Source organism: Podarcis gaigeae, assembly GCF_964106915.1.
Source record: "Podarcis gaigeae genome assembly, chromosome: 12".
Lineage (NCBI taxonomy): Eukaryota > Metazoa > Chordata > Lepidosauria > Squamata > Lacertidae > Podarcis > Podarcis gaigeae.
In genome coordinates, this window is record NC_139688.1 from 24,744,015 (window position 1) to 24,762,252 (window position 18,238).

Below are 18,238 nucleotides of genomic sequence, written 5' to 3' on the forward strand. Positions count from 1 at the left end.
CGAGGGAAAATTATAAGATTGAGCTGGAGAAGAAAAGTGGAATTGTTTTAAAAAAAGCAACCCCCCCCCCCCGAATCCCTGGAGCGATTCGTGAAACTGCCTGGAGAAAAGCAATGGAGGTTTTGACAGCTGTCAAAGAGCTGTCAAAAAGGAAGATTAAAATAGAGACTTTGTTATGAGGACTTTGCCGGTTACATTTGTTATAAATTGAACATAAACTGTTTCAAATATGGGCTAATAAGCTACTTGGACTGGTGGATGTGATTCTGGAAGGGAGCTTTGCTACTGTAATCCATCTAGAGGAGCTGAGGGATATTGCATGTGTTTTTGACAGGAAACTTGAACAGTTGAATGGAACTTTTAATCTCCTGGGAAACTGCAGGAATGGAACATTATTTTGTCTACAGAGGTCTATATACTACAGGAAACAATGGAACTATTTGTTGGAAAATGAAAGGAACATGATGCAATGCTTTGCTCCTGAATAACAAGCCTCTGCAGAGACACTAGAAACTTTTGGAAAAAGAACATTTCTGTGGGAGAACAGAGAAACAAAAAGGAGGAGAATGATTGACAAGAACAAGGAAACAACAAGAACTGGACAGAACTGGGAGAGGGAACATTTGGGATATCCAGGTTTGACAAGCTTATGGAAACAAAATTGGAGTTTTTACTCCTGGATATAAAAACCTGGATAGAAGAAATGGGCCCCTTTTTTGATAGACTCCTTCTATGATTGGACACTCGTAATTAAAGACTGGCAAAGAACCTGAGGGACATAGTGTAATGTGGGAACTCCAGGAAGATATTAGAAGTAGAGGGATAGGTGAAACGCAAAGGGGAAAGAGGGGAGGGAAAGTTGGAATCCAAAGGTTGTAAAATCACTACTCATATTTATTTTATTTCCATCTGTACTATGTTTGAAAGGGGGGAACTCGTGGAAGGGAATAGATCGATCTTAGGGGATGGGAATTTGGATAAATTGGGTTACTGATGATGAGTGTAATTTGGGGATAAGAACTTGTTGAATTTAATTGCTTATTTGGAAGATTTGGAACACAAGAGGGGGTAGGGAGGGGAAGTCCTGGTTATTGGCAAAAAGTTTATAAATTGGATTTAATTTGTTTTAATTTGTTTTAATTTGGAAAACCTTAATAAAAATTATTATAAAAAAATAAAAGAACCGACTGTACCTTGTGTAGCTTTGTTCGGTATAGTTGCCAGATTTCCTCCTAGATTTCTGCAAGCAGTTCGTGCATCGGACCAGTTTTTCCTTTCTTCTTCATTCAAGCCAAAAAACTGGAAGCACTACGGGGGGAGTAAAACTCCAAAATTCCATCAATTATGAAATGGTTAGTGAACTCAACCATCATGAGATGGTACTGAGTTGCAGACATGGATATTTTAACTTGGCTTTAGAGGGAAATCCCAACCCTCAGATTCACGGACTTGATAGAGATTCAGATTGTGTGGAGGATGTGGTGTAGTTAATTTCTTCATATAGAAGCCAGGAACTAATAAAAAGTTAACCAACACAGTGGAAAATAGAGGTGGGGGGAATTTACCCAGTTCCTGCTCTGGCCCTCCACAAGCCTGCAATGGTTTTTAAATGCTAGATCATACACTACTTTACCTTCCTTCTCCAACCCAGTCACTGCTCACTGGCTTCTCTTCAGACAGAAAATAGCTCTGCCCCCTCCCAGAGATTGTCATTTAATAAAGAATAACATAACCAAATGCTGAAAATTTAGTTTGAAGACAAATTCACTGCTCTTTTGGGTAGCTGACCCATAATCAAGCTTTTAAGATACCACTTTTTATTTTTTAAAAAATATTTCATTGTTCCTGACACTTCTGTTTTGCAATGCAGTAGACTTTCTAGTATGTACAAAAGATACATGGGGTGGTGGCATGGAGAGATGCGGTATCATGATGGCTTAACGCCTGAACTAGGTGCACATTCATTTTGAACCTCTATAAAGAGCCCTTGCATAGAAGTGTGGACATGGAGAGCAATCTCTACCGCTCTTAACCACTACACCACAAGCTCTGGGAAAATATTGTATGTGCTATAATAACTGAAAAGGGGCAATATACCAGTATATTTGCAATCACTTTCTTAGTTACCTTTTTATCAAAGAAAAGCCAGCCATCTGCACAGCCCCCAACAGGTGCAGGCGTTGTGGGAGCAGGAGTTGAACGGACAGAACTGTTATGCCTTTCACAGATGAATCTGTTCTTAGTACCACAGTTTATGTCATTCCATAAGCCTGAATAAAGAAGTTAGGTGTTCATCAGTAAGATGAAATCACTCCCAAATGAAGAATGACCATTTTTTACCTGTACAGGGGATTGTCGTACACATAATAAGATGAAAGTGGAAGTCAAGCTTCACTTAGTGGTTGCTGGCAAAATCGCTACTCCTGCTGCAAACTAAAAACACGCACAAAAAACCCTCCCTCCTAGTAGAGATCTCATATGTCCTCTTTTTCCAGGACATGTACTCCTTTTCATGGGTTTGTAAAATGAGAGTTATCATAGTGATCCACAGTTAAAAGTAGAAGTTATCAAATGTGTCCTCTTTTTCGCTCTTTAAAATATAAGACTCTAAGAGACTGAAAAAGGCACAAAGATAGCATAACCAGAACAACAAACACTCTGTCAAACAATAAACAACAAGTAAAAACTAGAAAAGAGGTCAGGCATACTAGAAAAGAATCCTCCACAAGCTGAGGCAGCCCAAGACCTACAGTGTGGGACCTGAGTTCATCTTATTACATGCACAGAAATCCCCTTTACAGGTAAGAAATCGTTCTCTGCCCCCGCTATGCATGTAGAGATGGCCTCAGCACTATGCTGTAAGTGATTGTTCCAATCTAATTTACCCAAGCTGCAAGGTCCACAAACACTGATATCAAGGGAATGCTAGTCTCTTTCAGAAAGATAAACAGGAGGAGAGAAGGAGGTAAGAACTGAGTTCCTGCTGGCAGTGTAAAGGTGGCAAACCTTAGGGAGAAAGGAAGAAATAATGCAGACTGTTACACTGTCCTTGTGGAACACATGAAGGTTTTTGAGCTCTGAGATCCATTGAGCAAAGGTGAATGCCAGTAGGAAGAGCACTCTTGAGAGTAGATGAAAAGAAGCAGACTTCCATGAGGGAAATCTATGCTGTGTGGAGGTGACTTCAGGATGGCCCCACTATGAAACTGTCTGAGGAAAGGATGAGATCCCACTGGCTTGTTCAGATCCTTAGAAACAATGGCAGCATAGATGCCTGGTGGTTAGGCATGTTAGGCCGCAGCCTCAAAATAAGACCTTCTTGCAAGAAGAGCAGCAGGGATGAAATACCAGCCTTTAAAGGGACAATGTGGTGTTTCCAACCCCAGTCAGAAAAGACTTTCCATGTCCTCAAAATATTTTGGTTGTAGAAGGTAACTAGAAGCAAACATAATCTCAACTGCTGATGAGCCAGTCCCAGTTTGACAAGCTGCTCTTGTTTCATTGCCAAAAATCTTAATTTCACATGGGATCTGAACTGGTGGTGACTGACGAGGAACGAGACCAGGGGTCCTAATGGATTGCTTGAAGAAGATGTCAGCCAAGTGTTCAGCAGCTGGGCGGAAGGCAAACTCGCTGCTAGGGATCATTAGGAAAGGAACTGAAAATAACACTGCGATTGTGACGCCATTCTACGTACAACTTTGTGGAGCAACTGCATTTAGAATACTGTGTATTGCTGTCATCACTTTACTTCAAAAAGGATATTGTAGAGTTGGAAAAGGTTCAGAAAAGGGCAACCAAAATAATAAAGTGGATGAAGCAACTTCCGTAAGAGGAAAGATTACAATATTTGGTGGGAGGTATTCAGAGAAAAAGCAAGTAAGAGGTGACACAATACAAGTGCATTATATTATGCATGGCAGGAAGAAAGTGGGCAGAGAAAAGTCCTGTCCCTCCCATAGTACTAGAGCTCATAGACACGCAATGAAACCAAAAGCTGGAATAATCAGGAGAGACAAAACAATGTACTTCTTCACACAGTGCATGGAATTTGCTCCAGTATGAGGCCGTGATGACTACAAACTCAACAAATGAATGGAGGACAAGGCTGTCACTGCCTACTTAACCCCCAGTGACCTTGTTCTACATCCACAGCCAGAGGCAATATGCTTCTGAATACCAGTTTCTGGATACTGCAGGAAGGGAGCCTGCTATTGTGCTCAGGTCCTGCCTATAGGCTTCCTATGGGCATCTGGTTGGCCACAGCACTAACAGGATGCTAGACTAGATGGGTCACTGGTCTAATGCAGCAGGCAAGAAGAAGAAGAAGAAGAAGAAGAAGAAGAAGAAGAAGAAGAAGAGGAGGAGGAGGAGGAGGAGGAGAGTTTGAACTTGATATTCCGCCTTTCACTCCCCTTAAGGAGTCTCAAAGCGGCTAACAATCTCCTTTCCCCTCCTCCCCCACAACAAACACTCTGTGATGTGAGTGAGGCTGAGAGACTTCAGAGAAGTGTGACTAGCCCAAGGTCACCCAGCAGCTGCATGTGGAGGAGTGGGGAAGCGAACCCAGTTCCCCAGATTACAAGTCCACTGCTCTTAACCACCACACCACGCTGGCAAGTGTTAAGTTCTTCTCTGTGTGAACCAAGGTGAGCAAATGCATTAATGAAAGTAGTGACCCACATATGTATTACTGCCCTAGTGTGGACACCCAAAATGTCCTCTAAAACATTTTAATATTCTGAGATATTCAAAGGAAGACAATTAGAAATGCAAAATACCGGTAATATTATTCCATCCACCCACATCTTCAGTGGGCCAGAATAGTTATTGTGATGTGACATGGGTTCCGTTTGTGGTAGTTTATTTTAATTAATCAGTTGCTCCGCTATTGATTGTATATGCACCCCCTTTTAAAAATTGTAATCTTTTATTCTACTTGCCTGTTTCACAATGCATGTAGACACAGGTTTCTTCATCATTTGAAAAGTTGGGTTCATTGGGTGCCCACTTTGCAAAGGTCACTGGAGTTCCATCCAACCAGCTAGAGAAATCAATATGAAATCATTGAACAGGAAGCATAATTTCTCTTTCATTTACACTGCATACTTTCACAATGGTTTTCAGTTTTGTGGGTGTTTGTTTGTTTGTTTGTTTGTTTTAGCCAATGGAACACCAGCTTAAGAAAAGATTTAGATGTTGAATTGAATTTTGTATCTGGCAGCATTGCCAGAATTTTTTTATTGGCAGCATCCAAAATACTGTTAACAAAAAACGCCTAATGATTATCTTTAAAGATTGAGTTGCTATTATAGGGGAGCAGATTGCCCGTTATTTTGTATAATATTATATTTTAATCACCATGCGGTGAGAAACATTGGTGGTCCAAGGTCACATACTGAGTTTCATGGTTGAGTGAGAATTCAAGCTCTAGCCTCAAACTCATAGTTCAACAGTCTAGCCATTAGACCACACACAGGGGAAAAGGAGGGCTGTGCCCCCCCAAACCTTGGAGCAAACAGAGCACAGTAAGTTTGTAAAGAGGGAAGCAGCACCCTCAGATCTAATATAGCTGTGAGAGACAAGGCAGTTGTGGCAGCCTAGTAAATCTTAAGACTGCATTTGTACATTGCAAGTTGCCCTGAGACCTGCTGGTGAAAGGCAGGTAAGAAAAGTATATTTGTTGTTGTTGTTGTTGTTGTTAATTGGCAAGTCAGAGCAGTGATGAAAAGTGCCACTGAGCCCCAGATTGCGACATATCGTGACATCATGTTGTGCTGTGACATCATGAAGTCACATTGTGTGTGCCGCAACGGCTCCTAGGGACTCCAGAAGTTGTGTCCGAGGCCCAAGAAGGCCTTGGATGCCACCCCCAAGGCTATACAAGGCATCAGCCATGATTTCTGGTGCTTTTTGAAGCACCAGAAGTCACGTCAGAGGCCCAGCGGTGTGGGTGCCAGGCACCCACAACCATTTTTTCTGGTTCCTTAGGTACCAAAGGCCCCTTATAGTTGGCGCCAGTGGTGCCAGAGCAGAATTAAAGGTGCGGCAGGATTTGTGCACTCCCCCATCATTTTCTATCCCCCTTGCCATTTAATTATTTCCACATGCTGACAAACACAAGCTTCTCCGTAGTTCAGGGGCATGGTTGGGGACTAAGATGATTTTGGATCTTTTGGATCCAAGACTTCTCCTGGTCAGCCACTGCCACGCTCACTTTCCAGTCATTGGAGATTGATTTCAGCAAGGCAATGGCCATGGAAGTTCCTTAGGTGGCATGGAGAATGTAACTGACATCCAGCTGTCTCCGCCAAGCTCAGACCTCCCTCTCCACTCTCAGGAAAGGAAATATGATGTTCTCATAGGAAACCATCAAAAGAACCACAGGATTGGGGGGCCACCAGGGGGCGCATTGGAAGATAGCTGACAATAACATCTCTCCGACCCACACAAGGTAATTAAGAGGCTGATATGGGAGTATGCAGCCTCATTTGCCCCCCCAAGGGAATGGGGGGGCTGCCTTGCCAGCTGTGTCCATAATTCACCCCCGGATTCGAAAGAAGGGGGTGAGGGCACTTGGCACGAAGCCCTCGGGTGAGGTCGGCTCTCCCTGACGCTGTCTCTAATCGTGCACTGGTTTGCATTAACTCAAAATATATAATTGAAAATATATAATTGGAAAGAAACTAATGCACATACATCAAGTGAAGATTGGGAGTAAAGACTGCTGAATAATGGGATCTCTGTGAGCGGAGCGATGGGCTGGACAAAAAATCAAGTGAAGAATCATCATTAAAAGATTGGTATGTTGGACTGAACCGGAAAGGGGGGGAGGAAAAAACTTTTCTTTTTTTGTCTTATGTGAGTATTCAATAATCCTCCCCTCCAGAGAGAAGAATCGTTGCAAATTACTAATCACAAGCAGGAGATCAAGGACTGTGTGGAAATGAATTACTGATCAAAGAGAGGACTGGTGAAAACATCGGGGAATGGAAAGAAAGTTTTATGACGCAGTTACAAATGGAGTTTCGTTAAGACAGGCTTGCTCATAGGAGGACAAGGGGGAGGAGGACCAGGGTCATCGGAATGTGAATGTATGGTGATCGGAATGTGTTCTTGACCTGGCAGAGCCCCCTGAGATATAGATTGGCAAGCCTGTGGAAATCAACGGACAGACTGTGGGAATGTTCTTTACGGAGGTGTGGAAATGGCGTCTGTCCTTTATGTGATATGACTCTTGGAGAGTGTAAAACCCACACAGTATATGTTTGTTTTCAACCTGCTTGTGAAGATTATCAGCGATCATAAAGAAAGGAATATATGATAACAACAAGAAGATGAGGAAAATAACAAAGAGACTATCTGGACAGAACTGGATAGAACTGTTTAATTAAAGCAGCAGCAAGAGTGATGTTTGGATTCCTTTCGGAGCTTGAAAGGAACAAAATTTTAAAAATTTGGCTGTATAATTTGGAACTAATGTGATTTGGAATTAATGTGATTTGATTGGCCTGTTAATAAAAATTATATTTTTTTTAAAAGAACCACAGGGTTGCAGAGTCAACCAGAAGAGTAACTGATGAATGGTGGGCAGGTGTCACATCCTTACATACAGAAGACTTAAATTCTAATGCTAACCTAGTTATGATCTAAAATAAAGTTAGTATTTACAATTGTTAAAAATCTGATTTCCACTTCTTCTTTTGTTCACTTACCTGAACTTTCTATCGAGTCCCAGAATTAAACCAATATAATAAGCAGTTGCATAACAAGCAGATCCATAATACTTGCTCTAAAACATACAAAGGAAAAATGGGAGTAAATGCAACATAAATTCAACAATAAAATAATCAGAGCAATCCAGAGCAATATAATTCAGTTATTCCATAGGAAGTTTGTAATGATGAACATAATGTGTTTGTTTAAAAACACAATTAAAGCTTTACAATTAAAACAAATTAAAACATGTCAATTAAAATGAGGGTAAACATGAAAGAAAGTTTTTTATTATGTTATACTTTAACTGATGTAATCAGCTGGTTTTCTGAATGTTTTTATTTCTATACTGTATAAAATCAGTTACAGTGTATCCCACTAATAATCTTTCATGCCCATTGTTTCCCAGGCCAGTTGTCCACTTAGAAGAGCATTCTGTTTTCTGAAACATTATTTTATCTATTACCAGCACCATCAAGTTCCTTAGAAAATTATTTCTGGGTGGGATGTTTAACTTTGGTGCTGTTATGGTTCCAAGGGGTTGCTCTTGCAGGCAAAATCTCCCTGGCTGGCTGCCAATACCTCGCTTGGCTGCCAACGTAAACTTTATCTGTCCGGAGCACCACTCACCCGTGGCTGACTCAATCACTGGCAGAATCCGTGAGTGGGCGTTTCTTGAACTTCCTCCAACAAAGAAGCTCCTTTACGCCCAGTCTGCGCCACCCCTCTCTGCGCGAATGCCTTCTGCGCAGAGAGGGCGTGGGCAGCGGAGGACCCTTTCCCTCCTCGCTTCTCCCAGGCAAGGAGTCCTGGGACCGCCTCGCCATTTCCGACGTCTGCACCTCCTCTCCACTGGACCTGCGTTTATCCTCTTACCCGGAAGAGGAGCTGCTTCTCCCGATCCCTGGAGGCTCTCTATAATCCATCTGGCTTTTGCTCTCTCCCTCCGGCACTGATGGCAGTTCCCTGACAGGTGCCATTAAAATTACATGCTTCGCCAAAAAAAAATTCACATCGAAGCAAATATTCCTAGATTTTAAAAGAATACAAATGTGCTGGAAAGTAGTACAATATAGCCACAGAATATGCCCGTTCCAACAGGAATGGGCAATAGAAATTCTGCTGAGATCCAACAAGAGGATGATAATCACAAACTGTACCTCACCGCATCTTAACTTCCTTATTAACAGATAGCAATAAGTGTCAGCACCAGCAATGCCTTGAGAGTCTAATACTTGCAGGTCTGGCTATTTGCATGCTTGCTATCCGAAAATTCACTTATCTGCAATTAAATAATTATGCCCAGACCTTGCTATACTCTGGGGCAGAAATCAGAGAGGGGTGGGGGGAAGCGAGATCATACAATTCAGAGAGCAGGAGAGGTTGGACAAATAAGTTTTTTTACTTTGTCTCTCTTTTGGTGATTGGAGAGGGGGAGTGATCAAACAAATCCTACATTTGCAATGTTCCCATAGGAATGGATGGAATTCAGGGACTCATTGTGCAAACTCTCACCTACCAAAGAATTTCCACAGAACACATTGCGTTCAGTAAGTAGGAACTCCATGTGTTATACCACAGAATCTCACCAGTCCATTCAGGAATCACATTCATATATCCATGCCTGCGTAGAACCCTGATTACGTGGAAACTGTTTTCAGCACAGTGCTTTGGATATGTGATGATTATTGGAGGTGAGTGAAACACACACACATATATAGTATATATTTGCAAGCCTCATTTCCTTGGCTTATGCTATGATAGTAGTATATGACCACAAAGGTTGCAATATTTTACACACTTACTTGGAAATGAGACCCATTAAAGACAATGAGACTTACTTTTCAGTAGACATGCATGGAATTGCACTGCTAATCTCTGCAAGCTTTTGGTGCCACCATCCAGAGGAAAATAATTAGCAGACATAAAAATGGCCTTGATCAAATAATTTATGTGCCCTTTTTAAAAAAACCAAGCTATACTTGATTGGAAAGCATATGCTCCATATTTTTCTTACATATCTCCACACAAATCGCCATTCACTGCGACTTTCAATGACAGTAAGATCTCCTCCATGTTTCTTGCAGAATTCCCGTGCTCTTTCGACAGATGTCTTTTCATTACTGAAATAGTACTCATTGCCCTTGTACTCAATCCAGCCATCTTCAATTCTTCTGAACAAATATTCTACAAAAAGAAGCAATTTTATTATTTTAATAATGAATATTAAATTTAATATTAAATATCAAAATATTTCTTAGCCATCCTTTATGGTATACAAGAGTGTGAATAACGTTAATTCGCACAACCAGCGGTGCAGCTAAGCAACTTCAATGATCTCGCCCACTTTAGACTGTCAGATATATGATTTCAATTTTGAAGCACACAATGAACAACTTCTCCCTCTCCATTCCCCTGTCACACCATGGTACATTTAAAACTATTACAGTTTGATTACCCTGATAATTTATTTTCAAATTAAATTATAAAACGAGCACCTAGGATTGTGGAAATATATCTCCCATGGAAAAAAAACCCTGGTTGTTTCAGTAATGACAACCATGGAATTATTTGCTGAAAGGCAAGTATGCAAAACTGAAGAAAAGACACTGCATGTGTTTTTAAAGGTACTATCTTATGACTTCACATTTTCTAGCAGGGCCTGGGACCTCTTGCATACAAAGCAGTTGTACCACTGAGCTTCCCCAGTTGTATGTAATCCATTTTGGAGGAATGAGCAAGCCCAGGCCAGAAAGCAGCTACCATTGGCTCCTGGTAGGTGTTAGTTTCTGTTTCCTCACTGAGCAGCTGCTTGCAGTCACAGGACTGTTTACATTCCACAGAGTCCAGATACTGTTGGATTCTCACGGGAAAGGGAGATGGGATGTGACGTTACTGGTTTCCTGTTTCCTTTGTTCAGTTGCTCTCTGCTTCTCATAGAGAGAACATGTATATTTCTTTGCTCTCTGCATAGCTTAGTAATAAAGCATAGCAATGTAGCCCATATTATCTCACCCTTCCGCTGTGGCATTGTTTTAATGCTCTGCTGGGTGGGCTCAAAAGAAGATGAGCTTTATCAGCTCGACGACCGGAGCTGAAATCCCAATAGTAGGACCCTTAGTGGCTGAAGAGAACCTCTGGGGAAGCCCCTTCCCCATTTTTTTACTTAAGACCTGTTTGTTCTGAGGGAAGACAGAAACTGGGGTGCCCAAGCCAGGAAGCACACACATCTTTGGCTCGTGACAGAACCATCAGTAGCCTGAAAGAGCTGTTAAGGCAGCTCCACCTCCACTTTTATAGTGCTGCTTAAGAGAGACACACGTGACCTAAGCAAAGGTAGAATCACTCAACATACCAATATCACTGCGTGGTTCCGGTTTTAACTCTGCACCTGAAAACCAAACACATATTGCTTATAATAGTGCGATTTATATAGTATTGTATTGTTTCATATTACCAACAGGAGTACATAAAAATAAAAATGTTTACAAAAACCAGACCAAAGCTGGTAAATGTATGAGGTTAAAGCTATTCATGGTCATATCAAAATAAAATTAATCACTGTTACATTACATTGCATACCAGATTGAAGGGCAGTACAGAAAATAAATAAGTACTTTCTAAATATTTCTCAAAAGTGATAATGTATATATATGACTGTACATATGATATCATGAACCCAATACTATTTTTCTAGAAAAGGAGGTGCTGGAACTCACCATGAAAATCTCCCTTCTTCTCTTATATAATGACAATGGCACCTACCTGAGAGGTGCTGAAACAGAGTTCTAGTGAGTCCCGGCTGAAAAAAAGTCCTGCATGCAGAGGCGTAGCAAAGTCAGGTTGTACCTGGTGTGGAAATTTTTTTTGTCACCCCTTCCCCCAAGTTGGGAGATGAGTCGAGGGAAGGGGGGAGCTGCGCTGTTTTGCTGGCAGCCCTGACAAGCTGCCAGGGCTGTCGCTCTCTGTAGGCTTGGGAGTCACGGGCAAGGGCATGTGCCGGATGTCACCCCCCTTCAAGGATGACACCCGTCCTCTCCCCTGCCTGCCTGCCTGCCTGCCTGCTCCAGCCAGGATCATGGGCAACGGCGCAACCCCCCCTGTGACTCCCAAGCCTACAGTGAGCCGGGGGAAGGGGGGAATTGCGACGCTTTGCCGATGCTTTGCTGTTGCTTTCGCCTGCTTTGCTGCCGCTTTACCGCTCACTGTAGGCTTGGGAGTTGGGGCAGAGGGGCGCCGAATGTCACCCCCCCCTCAGGATGACACCCAGGGCGGCACGCACCCCCCACCCCCTTCCTATGCCCATGCCTGCATGTACTTACCTGAAGAGTAGATTTGCTTGTCCAGTATAGCATCACTGGGTTGGGCTTACTTGTACCTCTAGTGGACAAAGGCAGGAGTAGCTTTTTACAGGAAATAGGCTGTCCCCTCTTCATTTAGTTTGCTCCTGGCTCTTCAGTTTTACGTATTCACCAAGCATGAACAGTCCAGAACTGGAGGCCATAATAGTATTAACCTATTTCCTATGAGAAACCATTAACTGAAAGCCAACAAAGGTGCAAACAGAGGTGGGAAAAGGTGTTGTAGGTCATGCAAGGGTGTGGCCCCAGTGATCCTTTACACCGGACAAGTAAATTTACCTTTCAGGTAGGTGGTGTTGTTTAGTCGTTTAGTCGTGTCCGACTCTTCGTGACCCCATGGACCAGAGCACGCCAGAACACGCCAGGCACTCCTGTCTTCCACTGCCTCCCACAGTTTGGTCAGACTCATGCTGGTAGCTTCGAGAACACTGTCCAACCATCTCGTCCTCTGTTGTCCCCTTCTCCTTGTGCCCTCCATCTTTCCCAACATCAGTGTCTTTCCCAGGGAGTCTTCTCTTCTCATGAGTTGGCCAAAGTATTGGAGCCTCAGCTTCACGATCTGTCCTTCCAGTGAGCACTCAGGGCTGATTTCCTTAAGAATGGATAGGTTTGATCTTCTTGCAGTCCATGGGACTCTCAAGAGTCTCCTCCAGCATCATAATTCAAAAGCATCAATTCTTCGGCGACCAGCCTTCTTCACTTTCTGCCATCAAAGTTGTGTCATCTGCATATCTGAGGTTGTTGATATTTCTTCCGGCAATCTTAATTCCAGCTAGGGATTCATCCAGCCCAGCCTTTCGCATGATGAATTCTGCATATAAGTTAAATAAGCAGGGAGACAATATACAGCCTTGTCGTACTCCTTTCCCAATTTTGAACCAATCTGTTGTTCCATATTCAGTTTTAACTGTAGCTTCTTGTCCCACATAGAGATTTCTCAGGAGACAGATGAGGTGATCAGGCACTCCCATTTCTTTAAGAACTTGCCATAGTGTGCTGTGGTCAATACAGTCAAAGGCTTTTGCATAGTCAATGAAGGAGAAGTAGATGTCTTTCTGGAACTCTCTAGCTTTCTCCATAATGCAGCGCATGTTTGCAATTTGGTCTCTGGTTCCTCTGCCTCTTCTAAATCCAGCTTGCACTTCTGGGAGTTCTCAGTCCACATACTGCTTGAGCCTTCCTTGTAGAATTTTAAGCATAACCTTGCTAGCGTGTGAAATGAGTGCAATTGTGCCGTAGTTGGAGCATTCTTTGGCACTGCCCTTCTTTGGGACTGGGATTTAGACTGATCTTCTCCAATCCACCGGCCACTGCGAGCCTCCATCCATAGTTCTTCAGGCACTCTGTCCAGCAAATCTAAATCCTTAAACCTGTTCCTCACTTCCACTGTGTATTCATAAGGGATTTGATTTAGATTGTATCTTACCGGCCCAGTGGTTTTTCCTACTTTCTTCAGTTTAAGCTTGAATTTTGCTATAAGAAGCTGATGATATGAGCCACAGTCAGCTCCAGGTCTTGTTTTTGCTGACTGTATAGAGCTTCTCCATCTTTGGCTGCAGAGAATATAATCTATCTGATTTCGATGCTGCCCATCTGGTGATGTCCATGTGTAGAGTCATCTTTTGTGTTGTTGTAAAAGCGTGTTTGTGATGACCAGCTTGTTCTCTTGACAGAACTCTATTAGCCTTTGCCCTGCTTCATTTTTATCTCCAAGGCCAAACTTGCCAGTTGTTCCTTTTATCTCTTGATACCCTACTTTAGCATTCCACTCTCCTATAATGAGAAGAACATCCTTCTTTGGTGTCACTTCTATAAGGTGTTGTAAGTCTTCATAGAATTGGTCAAGTTCAGTTTATTCAGCACCAGTAGTTGGTGCATAAACTTGGATTACTGTGATGTTAAAAGGTCTGCCTTGGATTCGTATCGATATCATTCTATCATTTTTGAGATTGCATCCCAGTACAGCTTTCACTACTCTTTTGTTGACTATGAGGGCCACTCCATTTCTTTTACGGGTTTCTTGCCCACAGTAGTAGATATGATGGTCATCCGAACTGAATTCACCCATTCCCGTCCATTTTAGTTCACTGATGCCCGATGTCAATATTTATTCTTGTCATCTCATTTTTGACCACATCCAACTTACCCAGGTTCATGGTTCTTACATTCCAGGTTCCTATGCAATATTTTTCTTTACAGCATTGGACTTTCCTTTCGCTTCCAGGCATATCCGCAACTGAGCGTCCTTTTGGCTTTGGCCCAGCCGCTTCATCAGCTCTGGATCTACTTGTACTTGCCCTCCGCTCTTCCCCAGTAGCATGTTGGACGCCTTCTGACCTGAGGGGCTCATCTTCCAGTGTTATAACTTTTATATGCCTGTTGTCTTTGTCCATGGAGTTTTCTATTTCCCATAGAAGCTACTTCTGCCTTTCCCCCCTAGAGGCGCAAGTAAGGTCAACCCCCAGATGCTACAATGGCAAGCGAAATCTCCTGTGGTTAAGATAAAACCAGGGTGAATAGACTTAAACCATGGAACAATGAATTCAATCAGATCATCCTCCAACAATCCTTCATGAAAAAGGCACACAGGAAGTCCCTCATTTCCTGCCCCTTTAAGTTTATCAAGTATTACAGCTTTCTCATTCTGCTAAAACTTTTACAGTCATACCTCGTGTTGCGTTCCGCTCTTGTTACAGACTATCAGCTTATGAACGCAGCAAACCCGGAAGTGTTTACTTCCGGGTTCGCCACCCGTGCATGTGCAGAAGTGCTCGATTGTGCCACGCTCATGCACAGAAGAGGCACCTTAGTTGTGGCCTTTTCGGGGTGGGAACAGCACCATGAAACAGATTAAGTCTGCAACTAGAGGTACCACTGTATCTTCCTTTCATGAGCAGTGCCTGCTGTTGCTGCTGAAGTTCTTGTATCTGTGAGAGTGCCCAGTCTAATGTTACCTTCTTTAAGCTTGAGTCTCCATAGGAACTATTGGATCTTTCCACCATTCTTATTAGTAGTTTTAGTTGCTGTACTACAAATGTATCTCAGATGTTGCTTTCTCCTTTCCTAGGAGTGTTTGGGACATCTTGTGTTAAAGGTGCTATGTTAGATGCAGCCTAATTTTCTTGACAGCTTGAAGGGGAAACATGGTCTTTGGGCTGAAAAAAGGGCGGTCAGATCTCTCATTTTCACCTCTATATGAATTCTCCCTTTCCTAGCTCATGGAGGCAGGATTAGTGTTGCAGAACCTCAAAAGTAGGAGGAGATTCAGGTGCCTTTACAGAACTCTCTCTTTAGTTGGCTATTTCCTCAGGTGCTGTGGCCACACCCCAATATTTTTACATTTCTGAAGCACAAATAATAATATAATGCGAAGCAGCCTTCAGTGGCTTCCTGTATTAAGTCCAATGGCCCATCTAGTACAGCTTCCTGTTCTCACAGTGGCCACCTAGACGCCTGTAGGAAACCAGCAAGCTGAATCGGAGCACAAGAATGCTCCCTCCCTTTGTAGCAATTGGTATTCAGAAATATTGCTGCCATCACTACCTCTTGTGGGACAAGTTCCATGGTTTAACTATGCATTGTGTCAATAAGTACTTCTGAATTCACAATGCACTAGATTCCTGCTTCTCATTGAAATGGAACATACTATACCTCAGTGTGTACCATAATAAAAAGGCCCTTTCACTTTGCTTAATGAACTAGTTGTAAATCAAAAGTAATCTTACCTCTCTTTATTTGGCAAATCCAACACAACATATTCTCACACGGGGAAAGTACCAGCCCCATAAAACCTACATACGCTGCTACACATCCTTCGCCTCTGAGATAATGTGAAGAATACCTATACGGTTCAGAGTCTACCTGCGGTAGGAATAAATATTCATTACTCTTTTTCTTTATAAAAATCTTCAGAAATCTACAGAAAAGGATACAGACTTACAGTAGCATTCTTTATACACCTGTGCACATGTATGTATGTGTGTATGTATAGAGAGAAAGATGAGCTGTCATTTCCCTGTTAATACAATCTGGGTGCGAAAGGCTATTATAAAGAAACAGTTCCTGTCATTGCAAGTTTTCCCAACGAATGAACATGTTTTACCTCCGCCTCCCAATTCACCACACTCCCACTGTGGGCCAGAGCAGGGCAGACATATCAGCTGATTCGCCCACAGTGTCATACTGAAACTGTTATTCATTCATTCATTTAATTTAATCCTTTTACATTGTTTTGTATGTTTTGCGTGTTGAGGGCCCCAAGACACTCCTACCCCAATATCTCACATATCACACAGATTTTTTGTTTAAGGTTTTTGGCATAATTTTGGCCACAACTTTATTAGCATACATGGATGTGAGTGGTTGCTTAGGCATTGGTTAGGATAGGACTATCTGTCCCCCCCGCCTTGGGGACAGAACTGACTTCCGGATTCCAGCGAAAGTCAGTGAGGGGAAACAATATTGGGGAGAACTGGAGCTGTGACACAGGCCCTCAGCTTCTCCCCGCATGCTCCCAGGGGCTTACGCGGCCCAAACCCAATTCCAGGGGTTTGGACAAAAGGATGGCAAGCCCCTGAATTCCTTTAACAGAATTCCCTTGCAGCAGCAGCATTGGAGGGGCAGGCCCAGCCAATCCTTACCCATCCTCCAACCAATTTTAACCAATGCCTAACCGCAACCTCAAAGTTGTGACGATTTGCTACGCAGTAGGCAAAAACCAAATGGCACCAGCCAATCAGCCAAATGGACAAAATCTCTACCAGGCCTCTGCCCCAACAGCAGGCGACCCCATGACAGGCATAGCAAGGTCAAGGCATAAGACCCAAATCAAGGGAGGGTGGGCAGATTGCTGTGTGCACTGCTTAAAAAAACTCTGTTCCCACCCCCAAATTGGCAACATCAAAATTACCCCAGCAACTCAGGCTACCAATCCCTGCTAGGGCCAAGCATCCCAAACATGCCTAGCAACAGCAGGGTGTCTTGTCTGGCCCCCACCGCAACACGTACTCTCTTTTAATGAGAACACGCGTTGTGGTTTTTTATGTATTGTGATTTGCTGCTGTTTTTATCGATTATGGATGAGTAATTCTTTATTGTAATTGATAAGTGTAAACTGTTTAAATATTACTTGCCGATGTTAAATTTTAGTGTTTCATTCATTCATAGACTTTATTGCACTAGCCAAAGGCCATGGCATCATTCACAAGAAGAACATAAAAAAATCAACAATAACCATAAAACATCAGGCATAACAAATATGATAAATCGCAATCACGTCTCCTAAAAATTGTTTGCTGCATGTAAGAGACTAGCTGGGGATTCTCAGGTAGAATGTGCCAACTTAAATGTCCAAATCACCTTTGCAATTGACTGCAATTTTGTCTAGTTCTTTCCTCCTAATCTTCTTAGCTGCCAGTGTGTATAGTTTATAAGTTACAAAATAATCCGTATCACTCAGCAGCCATTTTACCCTTTCCACCCTGTTCGAGTGTGTTCCATTCGTAAGCAGGGGTTTTATAAATCAGTCTCTTGGGTCTGTATATAGCGGGCATTGCAGTAAATAATGATACAGGTCCTGTACATAAGGTTGCCCACACAGATAAAGTCTCTCGTTGTACTGTACTTTGCCGTACCGTCCATCCAACACCGCCAAGGGCATTGATTGAAATCATAATTCTGTAAAAGCGATTCTTAGTATGGCAAGTGGGAGCTTTGTCAATAACTAGCTCGAGTGTGCTCCATTTTGATAAGTGGGAACCATGGTGAACTTTGGGTAGAGGCAATCATGGTTAAATCCCTTTCTGCAATGGACCTATAGAGGCGATCTCTTAAGTGCCTCTTGTCCAACTTCATGACCGCCTGAAGATCTTGTGGTTGATATTGGGACAAGAGGTGTTGGATGCCAGCCTTCCAGCATTTGGTCTGTTCTCATTCTGTGAAAGACATAGCGGGGGAATCTCTCCTCCGGGAGGGACTGAAGTCTTTTTACATAGTTTAGACACAGATAGTCAATTCTTGCCTGTATTGTTATTGTGTCCACTTCAACACGAAGGAGAGCAGCTGGAGTCAAATTTTAGTGCTTACTATTGGATTCTAATGGATTATTGCATATTGCTTTATTTGATATACATTGTTTATTTTAAAGTTATTGTGAATTTTTA

General features: G+C 42.6%; 1 protein-coding gene across 1 annotated transcript in view; it reads right to left on the reverse strand.

Moving 5' to 3' along the window:
* The window catches only part of LOC310827941 (macrophage mannose receptor 1-like), a 63,349-nt gene that overhangs the window by 22,331 nt on the left and 22,780 nt on the right, over window positions 1-18,238 (reverse strand). The window contains exons 15-21 of the mRNA XM_083704620.1: window positions 15,803-15,938; window positions 11,072-11,107; window positions 9,734-9,903; window positions 7,716-7,792; window positions 4,944-5,044; window positions 2,128-2,270; window positions 1,194-1,308 (exon numbers count right to left, since the gene is read on the reverse strand). Of these exons, the coding sequence (XP_083560746.1) occupies window positions 1,194-1,308; window positions 2,128-2,270; window positions 4,944-5,044; window positions 7,716-7,792; window positions 9,734-9,903; window positions 11,072-11,107; window positions 15,803-15,938 (778 nt within the window). The remainder of the gene's footprint in view (window positions 1-1,193; window positions 1,309-2,127; window positions 2,271-4,943; window positions 5,045-7,715; window positions 7,793-9,733; window positions 9,904-11,071; window positions 11,108-15,802; window positions 15,939-18,238) is intronic.